Source organism: Trichogramma pretiosum, unplaced genomic scaffold (genome assembly GCF_000599845.2).
Source record: "Trichogramma pretiosum strain Unisexual culture from Peru unplaced genomic scaffold, Tpre_2.0 scaffold23, whole genome shotgun sequence".
Taxonomy (NCBI): domain Eukaryota; kingdom Metazoa; phylum Arthropoda; class Insecta; order Hymenoptera; family Trichogrammatidae; genus Trichogramma; species Trichogramma pretiosum.
In genome coordinates, this window is record NW_019641629.1 from 1,200,372 (window position 1) to 1,219,290 (window position 18,919).

The following is an 18,919-nucleotide window of genomic DNA, read 5'->3' on the forward strand; positions in this document are numbered from 1 at the left end:
TTAATGCCACGATACAGAGGAAAATGTCTTCTGATACACAGGGCGATGATAGCGCGTTATTTCGAGAGTAAATCGACGTTTTAGAGAGTTTGCTGCTGGTGGCGGCACAGGCATGCACATCTACGATAACTGCATAATAACCCCTTGATCAAACAAATAATTAGTTTCACATATATAAGCTAGCTAACTATGGCAGAGTAGTGACCCTCCCGACGCTCTCCACGTGCGATATTAGCTAATGAAAAATAAATGGATAATCGAATTATGCATTCCAGTTAAGTATTACGGGACGACGGATCTGCGTCGATGATGATTATGCGCGCGCGCGGACCACCACAGCGTGTGTAAAGTACGTATATATAATATAAGCACCTCGCTGTTACTTTCGAGCTCAAAGTCATCCACGCAGATCCTCTTCTCTACTACTGTATATACCCACGCAGCAGCGCGCGCGAATTCTAAATATTCGATGCGACAAGAGAGACACTGAAGATATAGTTTTCAACGTAATAATAAATTAATCACAAACGATGCATTAATACGTTGGTAAGGTATAGGCGTTTTATATATAATTCAGGCAGAATGAAATAAATAAAAAATAAATTAGTTTTACAACGATATTTACGGGGTAAATAATGAGCGCTGGCTATCTCGCTCGTCTATATATTATATGTTATTCAATTTCATACAAATAAACCACAGTAACGAGTCGAGCGATCAATGAAATATGTATTACGTAAAATTATAGAAATATCTTACACACTGTTCAAGAACAATAAAAGCTAAGAGAAAAAAAGTTTCAACTAACCAATGAAAATGTTTATATAAAAACTAATAGATCGAGTTTTGCTTTTCCTCTTACACAGCGAAAGACGGCATGTAATTACCCCAGGAAAGTCGATACATCAGCGAGCGAACAAACAGAGGCTAGAGCAAGAGAGCGAGCGAGACAGAGAGAGAAATTGTTGATTGAGTAAATTCCTACGTAAATATTATAAAACTCTCTCTCTCTCTCCGACTCGCCCAAGTTCGCCGGTCTCGCTGCAGTCATGTGTATGCATGGACTATCCTCGGGAAACTGCGCGCCCGCCCCGCTTGTAATGCAAAGAACTCACGATAGTAAGTATAGAGTTCAAAAACACAATATAGCTCCCCGTGTTATTGATAAGTTTATTAAAAACACACTATAATAATAATAATATAATATATATGCTACAATTTTTCTAATATCGTATTTATGCAATGTAGTCGATAAAAGAGCCAATAATGATGAAAAATTAATTCTATGTAGATATAAAAAAAAACCAACTACGGACGAGCAACGGCCAAAACCAATAACAAAGAGTATAAATAATAAATACACGAGTAAGAGATATAAATGTAAAGTAATGCAAGTATCGAGAGATATATATATTAAATCATATGATACGTGTTAAGTATAGAGATGGGCGACCCGTTGAAATTCATATATTAAAACTCAAGCAACAAGTCGTTTACATTCGACCACATTACGCATACCAACACGCGTTGAGAGTCGGTACTCGTTTCTTCTGCTTTTTTTTTCTTCCTGTAATGTAATGTAATGATCATCACTATTACAGGGCCCGACTCTCTGCGTCTGTGTCTGCTCTAATGTGATTGAATTCTAAGTAGACGAGTGTCAAGGCGTGCTACAAATTCTAAGTAGCTCGTCGATAAGGATTAAGCGACGACGACGACGAGAGGTGGATGATGGTGGTGGTGGCGTCGAGAAGTGTACCACAAGTTTTTCGATAATCTCGATAAGTATTACAGTTGTCAAAAAAAAAGAAGTAGCTTTATTTGCGGACAATACATTTAAAGCTTTAGCGTACACATGTTTCTCGGTCAAGCCTCTCTCGATCGTCGTCTGCCTACATCCTTATCGACTCGCGTTCCACACGAGTACAGAATTATAGTAGTAAAATACAGTCACAAATGTGAGAGAAAATATCTTTGTTGTAATGCAGGTGGGTGGAGGATTATACAGAAGAGCATGACAGTTCTTTTTTGGCTTTTTTTTTTTTTAAATGATGGGTTGCGTGTTTTTTTTTTTTTTTTGGTTCTCTTACCCGACTGCGGGAAACGTCGTGTACGGAAACATCCTCGTCGTATTGATGGACGTGGTGGTGGTGGAATCGGCCAAGGTCGTTGTGGTCGTCGTCTTGGCGCCGGTGTGTTTAAGCTGTGCGATCGTCGCCGTTTGATCAACGGACGACGACGACGGCTTGTGCGATGCGACGATTTGCCTCTGCTGCTGCTGCTAGTCCGATCTCTTCCTCGTGAGCGCCCCGCGAATAAATTTAGGCGAATCGGTTATCTCTGTATTGCCACTTCTGGATTCTCTCGCCCCGGTGTAGTAGTAGTAGTAGTTGTGGTGGTGATGGTAGCGTCGATGAATAGGTGTTGTGGGTTTTTATAAGAGGATAGAAGAAGAAGATGCACACACTGCGGTAACCAAGCCCAAAACATCAGCTAGAGCCAACACTGAACACCAGCAATTGTCAAGAGAAAACAAGAGGCTCATAGTAAACTCAGAATACTCGAAATATATTTTTCTTTTTTTTTTTTTTTTATAATTAAATGTTAGATGGAAGGAGAAAAAAAAATGGGTTAAATGAATTCTGCCGCGTAATTAATGTTGTTGTTGTTGTTGTTGTATCGTGCGTGTGTATGTATGTATGTATGTGCGTTGTTGTTGTTGCAATGGTTTTTTAATGCAATAAAATTAGCCAGAGAACATGCGTGTATTATTATAAACTTATTACATTGCTATGGTTTGGCGTGGAAAATGGAGCGGGTATAATAGATAATATATATAGTTAAGGATGCATGTGAGGCAAGTTTTCGAGAGCGGGTGAGAAGTGAAATATGCTGCTTGTGCTTTGTGCCGCGAGGAAAACAAAGCGCGCGCAAACTGCCGCTGCTGGCTCCTTTCGATTTCGGTATATACGGCCGTTGCATGCATGCATCATGCGCAGCAGCAGCACAACCCATGGCATGGCCGGAGCAGCAGCGCGCACATTGGCGCGCAGAGCAAGCAGCAGAAAAAAAAAGGACTAGCCAGTGCCGTGTGCGAAAAAACACATGTGTGTGCGAGAAACGCGAGCAATATTGTGTGTATAAAACTTGCCGTCTTGCTCTCGCTCACGTGCGAAACCTTTAGCGGCACTCACACACACACATAGGACACACGCACATATACGTGGACTCGTGTATCAGGCAAGCAGGCTTGTGTTTCCAGTCCTCCGTCTGTCTGTCTCTCACTCTTTCTCTGGCTTATACCCACTCGTGCGATATGAAAGAGTATATATACTCTCTGCCTCTCTCTCGTAGTAGTTGCGCGGCGTCGGCTGCACGAACAAAGCCCATGCAGCTATAGCAGCGGCAGAGGCAGAGAGAAAGAAAGAGGGAGCGAGAGCGAGAAAAAGACACGAAAAAATGAGAGAGAGAAAAAGATGCTTGGGCAAAAGCGGGGGAGGCCAGAGAGTTGCTGCTGCTGCTGCGGCTGTGTGTGCCGCCTGCTGCTGTGGATGTGCGCCTCGAGGTTCTCTCTCCTTATACTCAGTTTTTAAGAAGAAGAAGAAGAGAAGAAAAAAAAAATCAGGATTATAAAGTTGCCGCAGAGAGGAAAAGAAAGTGGAGACGACCGACTCTGTATGGTTGTGTGTGGGAGAGCAGCTAGAGAAGTAGAAAAAGAAGAAGAAAAAGAGGCATCATTGGGGAAAGAGAGCTTATGTGCCAAGGCGGATGAGAGTGAGAGAGGATACACACGTGCAACAGCTTCGTTTTTCAACTATTTCGTATCTATATAGGTGTGCGGTTTCAATGTACTGATGTGCAGTTGGTTCCTCGGTCTCTCCTCGGAAACAAAATGTGCTGCGAGTCAAATAAAAAAAGAGAGCCTCGTGCTCGATAGTTGAAGCAAGGAGTTATACAAGTACGAAAACTCGCTATCGTAATTCCGCACGTCATGTCAGAGAGACAAGTGTTGTCTGTATATTCGTTTGCGTGCATGTGCGTGTATAAATACGCGATACACACACGTATACGTTTCGGTATCGTATATAATGCACACACAGTTGCACAGGAGAAATGAGAGAGAGAGAGAGACTTATCGATTATGGAACGAACCGACTGCTATGTGTATACATGCAGACAGGACCAGATATATGCACACATAACATGCATGGTAGGTAGTGAGGTAGGTAGGTAGGATATGTAGAAGGTATGAAGCAGCGCACAAACGTATATATAGGTACAAAAACAGTGCAGCATGTATGTATGTGTATAAATAGAGGAGCAAATCGTTATTATACTACCAAAAGCATCATCGACAACAAAACGCCAAAGACTCCCCGATAATTCCCCGCGCCTTGCGGGCCTACGCAATGTACTACAGCAACTTTATATACAACACACAACAAATTAATTAAAATACATACTCGAACGTCTATATACATATTTGTAATTACGTGTTAATGTGTACGATGTGTGTCCGTGTGCGAGTAGTTGTGTTTATCAATTTACTTCAATTTTTTTTTTTTTTTTAGTTAAACAATATATACAGATGAACAATGAATGAGATCGAGAGGACAGTAATCGTAAAGAATAGAAGAAACAAAATGAAAAAAAAACGTTAAAAAATAACAAACAAAAAAATTGGTACAAACCCGTTGGTCGTGCTTGGAAGCCGGATATTCGGGTGCGATTTTTTTTTTTGTTATACAGTCGTGTGTTTGATTTACGTATGCGGCACGCAGAGAGGGTTGGCTCGCTCGCTCGCTCGCTCGCTTCTCTCTCTCTCGCTCGTCGAATTCAAGGATGATCACTCACACAGATACAACACACTGCACACATGCACAAAGAAAACCGGCGAGTCGTTTCAGAACGTGTGTGTCGGTATATATATATTCCTCACACATACGCACGAACCACTTTATATATATATATATATATATCACTGAAGGCACAGAGAGTAGTAGTAGACGCGCACGCAGGCGAACTGCGGCAACGGCAGAGATGTACACACAAGTGGTTGTTGCTGCTGCTGCTGCTGGGCCGAGGATTCTCTATATACTATACGACGACGACGACGACGAGTGCGCCGCGCGTATTATATGTACGCAAAAAAAGAGACGCGCTGCTGCTGCTGCTGCTGCTCTGCTCCGCTTTGCCGCGGCTATAAATGCGGCTGTGTTGGCTCTGGCGGCTTCTCTCTCTCGCGCGAAACGCGATCCCTGATGTAGCTGCACTGCAGCTTTAATACTTCTTATATGTGTGTTTGTGTGTGTGTGTGTACTGCGAAGAAGGCAGCGGAGAGGACAACACACACAGACAGACAGAGACACGGAGGCAGAGAGGAAGAACGGAGTAGTACAAGAAGCCGGCTCGAGACGTCTCCTGGTTCTTCTTGTTTTATATACGTTGAATGTACGAGTGCAGGGCAGCGGTGCGTATTCGTAACAACAACGACGAAACGCACGCAGACAGACAGCTTATCCTTCGACGCGCTTACTGGATTAAATTTCACTTCTCTCGGCGTCTCGGGCGCACGCTTCGCTCTATATAGACACTATATATGCTTTATTAGCAACAAAAAAAGCTTCGTACGAGTGCGTAGTAGTAGTAACTGCACTGCCGAACCACGCTTTCGATGGTTTGCGCGCACACACACACACACACTCACAGAGATATGTAGACATGCACTGTATAAAATGTAATGCGAAAAACGTCGTCGAGACAGAGGAATATATCGACGAAACTTACACAGGATTCGAAGATCTCGTATATCTCGCGTCGTCGCTCGATTATTATCGATTATTATTATTATTATTATTTGGCACTTTGGGTGAGTCTCTTGGTCCTCGTTCTCTTTTTCAATTATTATTATATATTTTGCGGGGAAAGGGTACACGTTACCACTTTATTGTTATTTTTTTACAGCTACACACGGATGTGTATTACGAAAACGTGCAACTCTGCGGCTATCTACTACCGAGTACGGTGTGCCTGCACTGAGAAAACTCGCGCGGCGACTGCGGCGTTCGTTCGCGTTGTTGTATTATATATCCGCGTTTATACAGGGTACGTATGCGTGTGTACTGTGCACGGCGCGCCGCGTTTATATATCAACACTGGGTATATACACAGTAACGTTTCGGGTTTTATATATATAATACAGGAGGAGAGTTGCTTTAGTGTCGGGCAACCGCTCACAACTGCTTGCCTCGCGCGCTCTGTCTCTCTCTCTTTCTCTCGTTCTCGCTCGCCGCTGCTGCCTATATATTCGCTCGCTCGCGCTCTCTCTACTGCGCGGCGAACTATATGTGTACGCCAAGCCGCTGCTGTGTATTGGTGCTGCCGCTGGTGCGCGCGCAGAACCGAAGCACAAGGCACACGCTCGCAGCAGCCTGCCTCAGCCTGCGAGAGCAGCTGTACGACGCGAAATGTGTGTATATGTGCGCTATAGTATGGTATATGCGGTATATATAAGCCGCCCGGCAAACTCGCGAGGGTCGAGGGAGAGAGAGAGAGAGAGAGACAAAGGGAGCAGTTCATGCTCCAGCAGACTCTGTGCTATGTAGAGAGAGAAGGGGGGGAGAACGCGCACAGCGCACAGCCGACGTTCCACACGTATATACGAACGCACACAACGTCGAATCGGGCCGCTTGTGTGTATATGGTCTCTCTCTGACAGGCCGTAGAGCACGCATTATATGTATGTACATGGCGAGTCTGCTGCACGAGAGCTATATTACCAAGTACAGAGCGAAAGAGAGAGAGAGAGAGAGAGATGTGTATGCCTACATAATGCACCGCTAGTATATGTACATGTATTGCACATGCACACAACGCTATACGAGTGCAGCGAGAAAAGTTCTCCGATGTAGTAGTGGTAGTGGTAGTCCGCGCGCACACGGTTTTCGCGTAGTACAGCTAGCGACATCTCAGCGAAGGTTTCGCAAACTCGCCCTCCTGTTCCTGCCTGTAGAGACTATAGAGGCTTCCTTCCTTGCGCGATGCATGCGCGCACGCGGCGAAGTTACTGACGTTACTCGGGAAAGTTCGGAGCTCGTGCTCATCATCGACGAATTCGTTGCAGATTTCGGATTCGCGAAAAAAAAAAATCGTTCGTCGCTGGTGACCCCCCCGCGCGCAGGTGTGTCCACGACTGCGTACATTACATGACTGTGTATAATCAGCGGTGGTACACGCGGTACATGACACAGCTGCATCGCGCCGACCATGTTGTGTATGCCCGCGCGGTGAAAGCTTCCTTACGATCTTATATTTCGTAATGTTACGTACTGTCTTATGAGCACGCGACACGCACCCACGCGTACGCTTTTGAGTGCAAGCGCACCGGGGGAAATATTATGTGGGATCGAACGAAAATCAGGTATAATATTCAAGCTCGAAGAGAGAGAGAGAAAGGAAGGGGAGAGAAAAATCTTATTTCGAAGGGGGATGGAGACTCCCGGGCGTCAAGGGCATATATTTTTTATCGAAATTCGCGCAAGACCGGCTATACAAGAGAGAGAAAGGGGAAGAACTGCGGTGTCGGTTCGGCAGCGAACGTTCCTCGCTCCGAACATACTATACCCTTGTTTCGTGTAGAGTATTTTATAGGTGATACGTAAGCACGTGTATCGTGTCCAGCCGTCAAAAAAAGCTCGAGAAGTCAACCGTTCCTGTTGCACGACTCCAATCGGGGATGACGATCCCAATAATAAAACTACTATCCCAGTATTAAAATGTGTAATATGTAAGAAGCATCCATGGATATCGTACTTCGGAGTTTCTCTCTCTCTCCTTTTTTTTATATATACACACCAACCAATCAATAATATCCGACAGACGATACGTCCCCGATGATACGCAGTAGTAGCGGCAACAGCAACATGTTCTTCGCGTGTTTTTCTCTAAACATCCTATAAAACCCGATCGATTCGTATACGCGCCTCTCTCTCTCTATATATATATATCATCGAAGGTATATACAGCGTATTGCTGTACATTTCCTCTTTGATAAGCTATACTACCTCCGAAAGAAGAAGTTGAAAAGTCTCGCGCCTCCTTCTCGCGTAGAGGCAATGCGGGAACTTTATTATTATTATTACTTAACTCGACTCGAGGTAGCTTGCGGAATGACACTATCTCATCGTCGACGAGAGTCTGTCTCTCTCTCTCTCTCTGTCTCTCTATCTGCGCCTATGCGCTTCCATGTGTCAATATATTCGCTGCAGGCACGAGTATTGTACACAGAGACGACGACGACGACGACGACGAAGAGAGGAGCGAGAGACAGTATCGATGCAAAGTATAAGAGAGTCTTCCTCTCTCTCGACGGCATTTTCAGTGAAAAGTCCGTCTACCTGCCTGCCTGCCTAGAGCCTGACACTTTCGAGCGCGCGTCGTCTCGTGAATTTTAACGTCGTCAGAAACTATATATACACACACAAGCTGTACGTAGAGCAGCTCGTATACATACAAAATGCGTATCATTAAGTAGCCGCTTAAAAAAATAAAAGCATCTCGCGCGTGCTGTGTGCTGTGCGCTGCACGGCGCGTATTTCATTTAGCTCTGAGCAAGTGTATGCGTACACGAGTGCAGATTCTTTCACCTTTATACACACGTAAACTCTTTTCTTTTTTGTTTTTCTTTTTGTACGTTGTTGTTTATTTTTTTTTTAGTACATACGAGTAGAGAGAAGAAGCAGAGAGGCTTGGATTACGTCGTATACACACGACGAGGCGCGCGTGCATCGCGTATGTAATATGTATACGCCGAGCGAGCTAGCCAGAGCGACGTATAAGAGGAGGAAAAGATGAAAATTTATCTGTCCTTCGTGCAGCTTGTTACCGAGGCGCGCATTAGCCTCTCGAAGTTCGCCTACTACTACTACGCTCGGCTCGCAGCGCGCTGATATGGCTTTTTACCTCGCTCGTATAGTAGTTGGAGAACCCCTCTGACCGATCGAATCGGCGACTAACAGCAGTGCCTGATTTATCGATTTTATCATATATATATAACTATGCTGCTGCTGCTGCTGCTGTGTTATATAGATTTTCGACGCCGAGCTTTGCATAAAATTGACTATACCCCCGTCGTGTACCTCGACGACGGCGACGACGAGCGGAGAATTTTAATCGGCACACGACCATTGACTCGCAAACTTTGCCGTCGTCCGCCGGAATCGGTTCGCATCTGCTGCTGCTGCTGCTAAGGCATGACGACACACAAGCAGGGCAGGGATCGAGTCGCTCGATATATATTATAGCGCAAGTATACACACACACACACACACACACGTTATAATATACACGACGAGCAACAAGTTTTAATCGAACGATCGGCCCACGAAATCTGCTACTCGGCTTTCGAGCGTTTGGTTTAGTTATAGGTAGTTGGTGCATCGTCATTGCCTCGTCATCGCGTCGTAGTCGTCGTCGTAGTCGTGGCCGTTTAATTGCTGCTGCCACTCTCTGTGTTATATGTATAATACAACGTAGCGCAAGGAAACCGCAGCGTTATATAACAGCGCACATATGTGTTCTGTATATTATATGCGTATACGTGCCGACTTGCGAGGCTTATCTTGCGGGCTGCCTCCTACGCCTCGTCCTCATCCTGCTTCGCTTCGCTTCGGCGGGGAGGCATTTAAGCGAGCGCGAAAATTAACATTATCGCGAGCTCACACTCTGCTGGATATGCACACTGGAGAAGCCAGCTCGATCTGCATACACGCGCGTCTAGTCCACGCGATTCACCGCGTGCATCGCGCATACAGCTTTGGGTGTATATACATCCTGTACAGCACGTCGACGTCGACGTCGCGGATTTCATATATAATATAATATAATATAAAAGAGCGCCCCGAGAAGAGTCGACTTTATACGGTATATAACGGCGCGAGCAAAAAATGAAAACGATACGAGCGAGCTATAGCCCGGCTTGCAGGACACACAAAGAGCAGGAAGTTGTCCCGCGCGCGCGCGAGCGTATAGGTAGGTATACACAGAAAAGCTCTGGGCCGAGCTACGCGCGATATTACAGCTCCGCGCGCGCGCAGACAATTATTGTGTCCTGCCTGCCTGCCTGCCTGCTCTGCTCTGCGACGAGTCCTCGCCCGTGATGACACGAGCTCGCTTTCATCTCCGGGTCAAAACAGGAAAATTAAATCACAACCCGAGCGCAGAGAGCAGAGAGGAGAGCAGAGTAGAGAATCCGAATCGACGAGCTCTCTCTCTGCAGGCAGTGGAGGAAATATTTTTCCTTCGTTCAGAGCTTGCAAGGCCAGGACTGCAGCCTTATCGATATACAATGCACGAGCTTTAGAAAAATCCTATATCCTTTTTTTCTTTTTCTTTTTTTTTTTTTTAATGATAAACAACGAACCCCTCGGGGCCGCTGTGAAAATTCAAAATACCGTTACTCGCAAGCTCCACGCCGTTGCCGTGGTGGTGTGTGCTTGCGACACTTGGTACGGTGAGACAATGATATATATTTTTACAGCCCTCAATGACAAAATGTTGCAGAAAGTACAGTGTGTGGCAACGAAAGGAAAATCAAAGCAATCGAAACGATCGTTGTTGCGCGATGCATGGAAAATTAAATTAATCACGCGCGCGCGGCGGTAGGGGTACGCCTTCGTCATGCACACGAATGCGATAAAAATACATACTCTGCTGCTGCTTTTTGTTATTTTTCGCTTTGCCGTATATATACACGAACAAGCGTATTGCCCTGCATGACTACTGTTGTTATACGTACGTGTACGTGTGTGCGAGAGCGAAAATCGATGAGCGTCTTAATGTTCCTACACGTACCTATACAGCGTATATATGCAGCAGCAGCAGTAGGCCGCGCCGCACGCGGCCAAGAAAGTCGATTAATGTCTATCTAGGAGCGAATCAAAGTCACGCCAAGTCTCTATGCATTACGGCGTTATAAGACACACGATATACGTACGTGGCGGAGTAATGACTATCGTTATGCCTTTTCAACCCTTTTGTGCTGCTCGCGCGCGATATATTGCAACGCGCCCGATCGACTCGTACAAACGTGTTGGGATATTTTTGGGCTATATAATATGTAGAAAACATATTACGATTCGGACGGATTATTATTCTCTCCCCCCTTTTCGAAAATTCGAGACCTCCTTTTCGAGGGGTTAAATTGAATATCATTTTGCGCGTGTGTTCTTCTTTTCATTATCTAACTTATAAAAAAGAGATGGACCTAAAAGTGAAGCCAATCTATTCGGCCTCTGATTGGTCGACTGACTTTTGACTCGAGTCGAAACGTAATAAAGTGACATCTACGGTCAAAATAGCAACTTTTTCGAAACTGACTGAAAGATGTACGCGCGCGAAGCGCGCCTGAAAGTCTTTATAACCTCAAAAAACGAGTGAAAAAATTAACACGCGCGGAGCGCGTTTGAAACATACTAGTTACATATATATAACTCGTATACGGCATGACAACGAGCGCGCGCGCGCTAGAGGGTGATAAATGGCCGGAGCCGCGTGGTTAAATTGCATATTGATTTCGATGATTGATAGAGGCTCTCTCTTTCTCTGCTTATACCGACTATAGACGACACAGATAGAGCGCTTGCGAGCTTTTGTTTTTCGTTTTATTTTTTGTTTCCACTCGATGCTGGTAAAAATTTTCTCGTTCGCGCTCGCTCATCTCCGCACGCCAGAGAAAGGGTCAAAATTAATATTTTCGCCATTAGCGAGAAAACGAGCTATATATAAGCAGCAGCAGCAGCAGTAGTCTAGGTGACACACAAGCAATCTCGGGCGCGCGCTGTCCGTAATACCTTGTACAAATAGATAATACGCGGAATGAGTCTCTCTCGCACAGAGGCAGCAGCCAACGTTATATTATATATAATATAATCCCGCGCGCGGCGAAATAGCTCGCGAGCGACATCGCATAAGTATTATAATGTACACTTATACTCTCGGAGCTGTGTATAGGTATATATACGCAGTCTCGTCTCGAAATTTAATCCTGAGCGCGTAGTAGTAGTAGTAGCAGCTCGTAATAAATAGAGAAGTACAAGGCGACGTACGGTGGCGATTCACAATTCGACCATTCGCTACTTACTTAAATAATGTATATACTTTACTTTACTTTGTGCGTGTGTGTGTGTACACGCGGTGGTACGCGTTCGTACAAGATAAATAGAAAGCGGAACGCGCAGCGAGTCTACACGGTTTAAAGTTCCAGTTTTACAGTGGCAGAAACGATAACATTAAAACGTATACCGCTTGTAACGTCACGAGAGGGGAGGACAAGAGCCCGAGAATTTTGAATGAACGCGTAATACACCTCGTGTGTACTCGCGTGCGCTCATTTATCAGCTGTGTGTGTATATTATCCACCTATATAACGTCGCTCGGCGCCTCGTATATGGACGATTAAACGCTCCTATATTAAATACGATGATGATGCGTCATGACGCCGATCTCGATGCACGCGCGCCTGTCCGTTTGTCCGCGTCGTCGAGCGATGCGCACCTGAAATCATTAAGGCCATTGGACTGGGGTTGGTGAGTGGTAGTTCGAGCTTGCCAGGTCGCGCGCGACGCATTTTATGCAGTGCGCGAGCCGTATTATACCGACTCGTAGCGATTATTTAGTCGGCCGAAATTTGACGCGAAAGGGTCAGGAAATTGAAATCGTAAATTTTTCCGCGCGTGTAAATTCGCACTCGACGAATGTTAGGTACTACGAATAAAGCGGCCGTGTCAGAGCAAACGCGGGCGCGCGCGCACGAGCGACCTTTTCTGGGAGCTTTTCGGTAGCGACTAGCGGCGGGCAAATTGAATTTTCCTCGTCACCCAGCTTCGGAGCCAGAGATCCTTGAGAGATTCACGTGCGGAGCATAAGGATCCGCGCCGTATATATAGCGTTATCTCAGTCACACGCGCACGCTTGCCCGAGTTACGACGCTTCATCATAAGTTACGCGGAAAAAGTCCGATTACGTATACTTATATACGCGTTACATTATTATGGTTGCAGGGCCGAGCTTAAGCGCAGAAAAACGACGACGAGTTACGCGCGAGTGAACAGCACCCGGGGATAAGTGAATCTCCCTAGTCCGCGTCCGAGCTCGGAAGAAGAATAAAGATTGTGCGCGGCAGTTTTCGCGAAATGATATGACCCTCCCTCCCCTTCCTCCATTCGTCGTCGTCGTCGTCGTCGTCTTGCAGATTTTCTCAGCAGCTATATACGCGGAAGAAAACAATAAAACGCGAGAGAAGACGGTCGCGTCGTCGTCGTCGCGTCGCGCGAGTATATACGAGAAAATAGGAAGATAGCGAGATTTTCGGGGGGATATATCTCGTCGTCGTGGCCGTATTATAGCTACGCGCGAGTGCGAAAACGAGCTTCGTGTATCTCTCTCAGCCAGTCTCTCACTCTCTCTCGCGAGTGCATCTATTTATATATAAGGTGTGTGGTATGGAGAGAGTGCGGATAGGCGCCTGTATATGGTAGTGTAATGTGTACATATAGGTATATAAGGCCGCACAGAGAGCCCCAGGGTCGGCCGAGCCAACAGACTGGAAAAATCTTTCGCACGTGACGACGACTACGGCCTGCCGCTGAGGTGTTGCTTGGCTTGTAGGCTTGAGCTCACCTTATATCTACCTACACTACACTGCCTACCTACCATACCGTACATAGAGAGCTCTAGCCTAGACTCGAGGCTCTGCACAGCGGCCCACACACAAACACACACATAGCACGAGCTTGGCTAGGATTTTCCACGCTGGGCTCCAACTTTACGAGCTGGGCGAACTTTACGCCTTTGCGAGTACAGCCGAACGGCATACTCACACGTACACATACACGTGTGTGCAGCACACGTGTGCAGCGAGGCGTCTATGAGCTGCTGCTGCTGCTGCTGCGCCTACATACAATACAAGCTAAAACCCCCCCGTAGCAGCGGCTTTGAAACATCGATTTTATTCTTCTTTTCCTTGTTTTTCTCGATAATATTTTCTCCTTATTCTGGGTTTCGAGGCGCGCGCGCGCGCCCGAGCTTTCGACGCGTATATCCGAGGGATTGGCGCACTACTCTCTCTCTCTCTCTGTTCTGTTCCAGCTGTTTTTTTCTCCTTTTGCTCGCTTAATGTTTGCTCATCCCATTTTCTCTCCGTGCGTCGCAGCGAGCTGTTTTCTTATATTATTTACCAATATTTGGTTATAAAGCAGCAGCGGCAGCGGCAGACTGTGCGGAGGCTTGCGCCGAGATTTAAAATAGAGCCAACTTCGTCGCGTGCGTCGTTGCCTCGCTCTTGCACGCACGCACGGCACGCACACATAAATACACAACTCGTTTTCCTAATAGCCAGGGCCAATACTTGTATAGGCTGAGCCGCAGCTTTATTATAGTACAGCGACTGCGAACGATTTTCCATCGAATATTATCTCAGCTATTTTTATGGGTCTGCAGCACAATTGAGCTGGTGCAACTCGCTGTCTTTTTCACGCACACACATAATACGCAATTATGCGTACGAGACGCAATGCGCGTCGTGCGGGTTAGCTCGGCTCGGCATATATGCGTGCAATCGTCGAGGCTCTAAATTTGGTCAAAATGATTAATACTTAGCGCTAGCGAACTCTTGGACTGTACCGCGTATATACATATACGCACACACGCACGAGGTTGATACTAATTCAACGCGCGCCGACATTTATAAAGTTTGCGCGACGCGCGAGCTTATATTATATACACACACACGCGTGTGTGTATGTGTGTGTTAAGCGCACGAAACGTGAAAAACGACGATGTGTGTGCGTGAAATCATTCCCGATAAAGTTCGAATGAATTATACGCCCGGCGCGAGGAAATTTAGATCGCGCTGACACGTAATGTGCGGACATTTTATTTTTCACGCCAGTATATAGCCAGGCAGGCAGGCAGGTGCGATATGAAAATTAATTTGACGTTTCGGCGCCGCGGCTGCCGCTTCTCGACACAACGCAGCGTGCACTGCACTGCCCCTGCACGCCACACCGCGGCTCGTATATGGGTGCGAGCGTATAGGTCTCGCAAAAATGCAGCAGCTTTGATTTTTTAATGCCGATGTATCGCTCTCCAAAATTATAGAACTTTTTTTCGAGCGGACGAGCGCCAAACATTAATCATCGCGAGCGACACAAAAAAATTGTTTACGCTTCACACTACTAGGTGGCGCCCGCTCGTGAGCGTCGCTCCCATAAGCGACTGAGCGCTGGCAGGCGTATATATAGGCAGGCGTCTCTTGTCTCAGAGTACTGTTAGTGAAACTGGTCAAAGTTGGCACTGCAAAAAACAAAAATTTTCAAGTGGCCCGCGCGCGCGCTGCGCTGCATATTTATACAGCTGGCGAATAGCATATATACTCAGGTATGAACGTACAGAGACGCGGGAGCAAACAGCGCGAGCAAAAAATATTTATGTATCTTTTATGTAGATACTTAAATTCGAAGGTGCTTGGACTTTGCTATGGCCTATAACTGTATAAACGCGAGTAGAAACAATAGAGCCTCGAGCGCAACATTTTATTCTCTCTCGCAATATTCCCAAAGCGCGCAGCTCGACTCGCGGCCCGCAGTTATTTATATTGAGAGCGAGAGGCGAATTACTACGTGGTACTCGCAAATTTGGTCTTAACGACGCGCACTCGGTCGCACGCGCGAGTCGAGCTCATAGTATAGTAGACTCCGACAACGTGCCGATCGATATATAGGCATTGAGAGAATAGAAGTTGAGCTGAAAAAAAAAATAACGCCGCCATACGTATATCCTTTGAGTGCAGCAGCGGCGCCAGGTATATACGTAGAATAGCGAATTATGGCACGCACGCGTTCGCCTCTCTCTCTCTCTCTATTCCTATAATACGTGCATACGTACAATGGAGACGTTCTTTTTGGCGCGCGCCCCGTTCGCGGCCCACGGTTGCTGCTCCGCGTGAGCGTATTAACGTTTTCCGGTATACACGTGTGCATATGGGTGAGATTCAGAATTTTCGATTGGTACCTTGGATCGTGTTCGATTTCTATATCGTTACCGATTCTCAGCGTAACGTCGACTCGAAAAATCTGCAAAAAATTCATGGCGATCATACTTTCTAACGACGCGAACAACCTTGAATTTTTGCCAGATTATTTTTCAAATCTGACCCATATGCATCTCCGTGAAACTCACGAACCGCGAGGGGCATATATGCGAATTGAGACATTGGCTCGCGCAAACACGCGCGACACGCAGAGTCACGAGTCCGTCCGAGCGCGGACGGATTAACGAGTAGAGACGTTTTCTCTCGTCCGATTCCTTATGGTCGATACATCGTGCCAGCTGAGAGTATAAGTTGAGAGCGCAGCGGAGAGTTGCCAATGTAATGCGTGTGTGCCGAGCCCATTTCCTATATGTAACTGCATAATACGAGCTCGCCTACGCGCGCTGCGACTCTCTATTTCTCTCTGTCTCTCTTTCTTTTTCTTCGTGCCGCTGTAGATCTCGTGTTGGTAACGAGACAGAACGTCGTAAACGCGAGATTCCGAGAGACGAGCCCGAGTAAAAAAGACTCGCGATGGAGGCGGAGAATCGCAGGAAAAACTGGTTGAAACGATTGGGCCGCGTCTAATAAATTACTTCAAAAACGATCAAATTTGCTGTCATCTATTTTTCCGTCATATTCTATAGAGGCCTCAAAAATAACCTAATCCGCTGCGTTAAATAACATCGCGTCGCGTTTACACACATAGACTTTGAGTAGACAACGAGCTACATATCGTTCGGGAATGGATAAATGATATCGCGTGCCGCGCCGTAATCGAAGGCCAAAAATGAGAATGCGCCATTCTCACGATATTCCCTTTTCCGCATAATGTACGACGTCCATAGAAACTTATTTTAAACGTATGCGCATAGCAGCAGCAGCAGCAGGGGGGCGGGGATAGATCTAAGAGAGCTAGTCCAATTTGTAGCCGCGCGCGCGTGCAGCGCAGTCAGGCATAGCATCGTAGCATCGCGCAGCAAGAGCCGAGGAATCGATCCCCGGTTAGCCGGAGTGTGTATAGTATACGAAGGAGGGAAATTTTCTTGTCTCGAAGCTAAGATCGGCGCGGGCGGAGGTTTATTGGGCGGACAGAGAGGAATTTCAGCCAAACGAGGGATGATGCGATCGTGTGCGCGCGGAACTGTTGTTGTTGTTATTCGTCGTTGTCGATGCTATTGTCGAGCGGTCACTATACTGCTGCCACACACACACACACACACACACATATTATTTAAATGAAGCTATGGTATCGATTGCCCGAATGCGCGAGAGAGAACAGCTCCTCGTCCTCCTCCTCCTCCCGCGCCCCGTATCCATTTTCCCCCCGGGCTTTATATACCCGGACGACTAATTGAATCCCCCCGCGCCCGCAAGTACCATAGCGCAGCCAAGAGTCGTCGCAGCAACTGCCTGACGATCCTTAATAGAATGGCCCCATTAATTTGCCACCACGCCAAGACGTGGAATTCACTGCTGCCACTACAGAAGCAGCTATATATACACGAGTACATACCTCGATCGCTCGAAAAAGTATAGCTCGGTGTTTGAAAAAGTATCGCGGATACAATTTGTTGCATCGCGATCGGCCGTGCGCGTATACATAGGTTTTTTCCCCGAGGAAAAATCGATCGCGCGATGGTGAAGCAGCAGCTATTTTTACCACACACGTACGTACGTGTGTCTATGATATACATTGTGTCGAGTCATTCGTCGTTACGTGTGCGCATATACACGTAAAAGCTCGATCGCGCGCAAGCTCGCAAGCTCATTGTATCATTTCACATCGATGTATAAATATATATTACACCTATTTAACAAGGCGCATGTTTACACTCGCGTAATTTATATAGATTACCGCGCGAACACATACATACGCGCACACGTACGTGCACATTATTATAACGAGGAGCGCTAGGAGCGCCGCGGCGCCAAACGAGTGGACGCGAGACCAGCCGCGCGAGTACAAAGCTGATGATAATTAAAAGGCAGTATACATACTTTCTGGACTCGTTCGCTCGCTCGCTCGGCAAACGCCGGGTATAATGTTAGTTGATTGCAAAATTTTAATTGCGCATATCTGTATTGTACGAGAGCTGCTGCTGCTGCTGCTGCCTCGAGCTTTCCTATGTATTATAACGTGTGTGCGCTGCCTAGAGCCTCGATAATTTATGAAGCTGCAGCTGCGGGCGCGCAGAGGCTGGCTTATACATATAGTCAACTTTGAATAGCACTTTATATTAATTTACTTTGCAATAATATAGTCGTAAATTATTCGTCGTTCGGGGGGTAGATGGGTGGGTATAGGATGTGTGTGTGTGTGTGGGTGTGCGATTACGAGAGAGGGAAGCGCGCGCACGACTCGAGCAGCAGCGGTAGCACATTTTGTCGGAGCAATTTGGTGGCCTAGGTGTGCGTGTGGGTCGACGCAGCAACAGCAGCGGAAAAAAAATTGACGTTGCAGGAAAAAGCTATGTCGCGTTGACGTGTATTTACCTCCGCGGCAGGTATATGTACATTTGTGCGTTCGCGGGTTCGGCTCTAGCTAGGATATGTACGTATATGGATAGACGCGCGGGGGAACAAATTAAAATTCCCATTTCACTTGTTGCAAACAATCCTCTCTTTCTCTGGCTCTATACATATATAATAGGTATGTATAGGATACGTGGGATACGAAGCAGCTCCGCGCGCAAAACTCCACTTTGCAAAATCACGATTGAAACGCTCGAGTGGAGCGAGAGTAAAGCGCTCCTCTTTCCCCCTACAACTGCAGCAAGTTCACACACACACACACACACACACACACACACAAGTATATTTTCACCGATG

At 46.4% G+C, this 18,919-nt stretch overlaps 1 protein-coding gene across 3 annotated transcripts in view; it reads right to left on the minus strand.

Annotated features, from left to right (window-relative positions):
- The window catches only part of LOC106654800 (RNA-binding protein Musashi homolog 2), a 101,610-nt gene that overhangs the window by 28,066 nt on the left and 54,625 nt on the right, over positions 1-18,919 (minus strand). The window contains exons 1-2 of one of the 3 annotated variants that reach the window (XM_023459162.1): positions 4,692-7,035; positions 2,091-2,505 (exon numbers count right to left, since the gene is read on the minus strand). Coding sequence is in view for 2 of the 3 variants with exons in the window: in XM_023459160.1 (XP_023314928.1) it covers positions 2,091-2,122 (32 nt within the window). In the remaining variant the exon portion in view is untranslated. Of the gene's footprint in view, positions 1-2,090; positions 2,506-4,691; positions 7,036-18,919 lie in introns of those variants that run through there. The other 2 variants (XM_023459160.1, XM_023459161.1) reach the window with 2 other exon arrangements.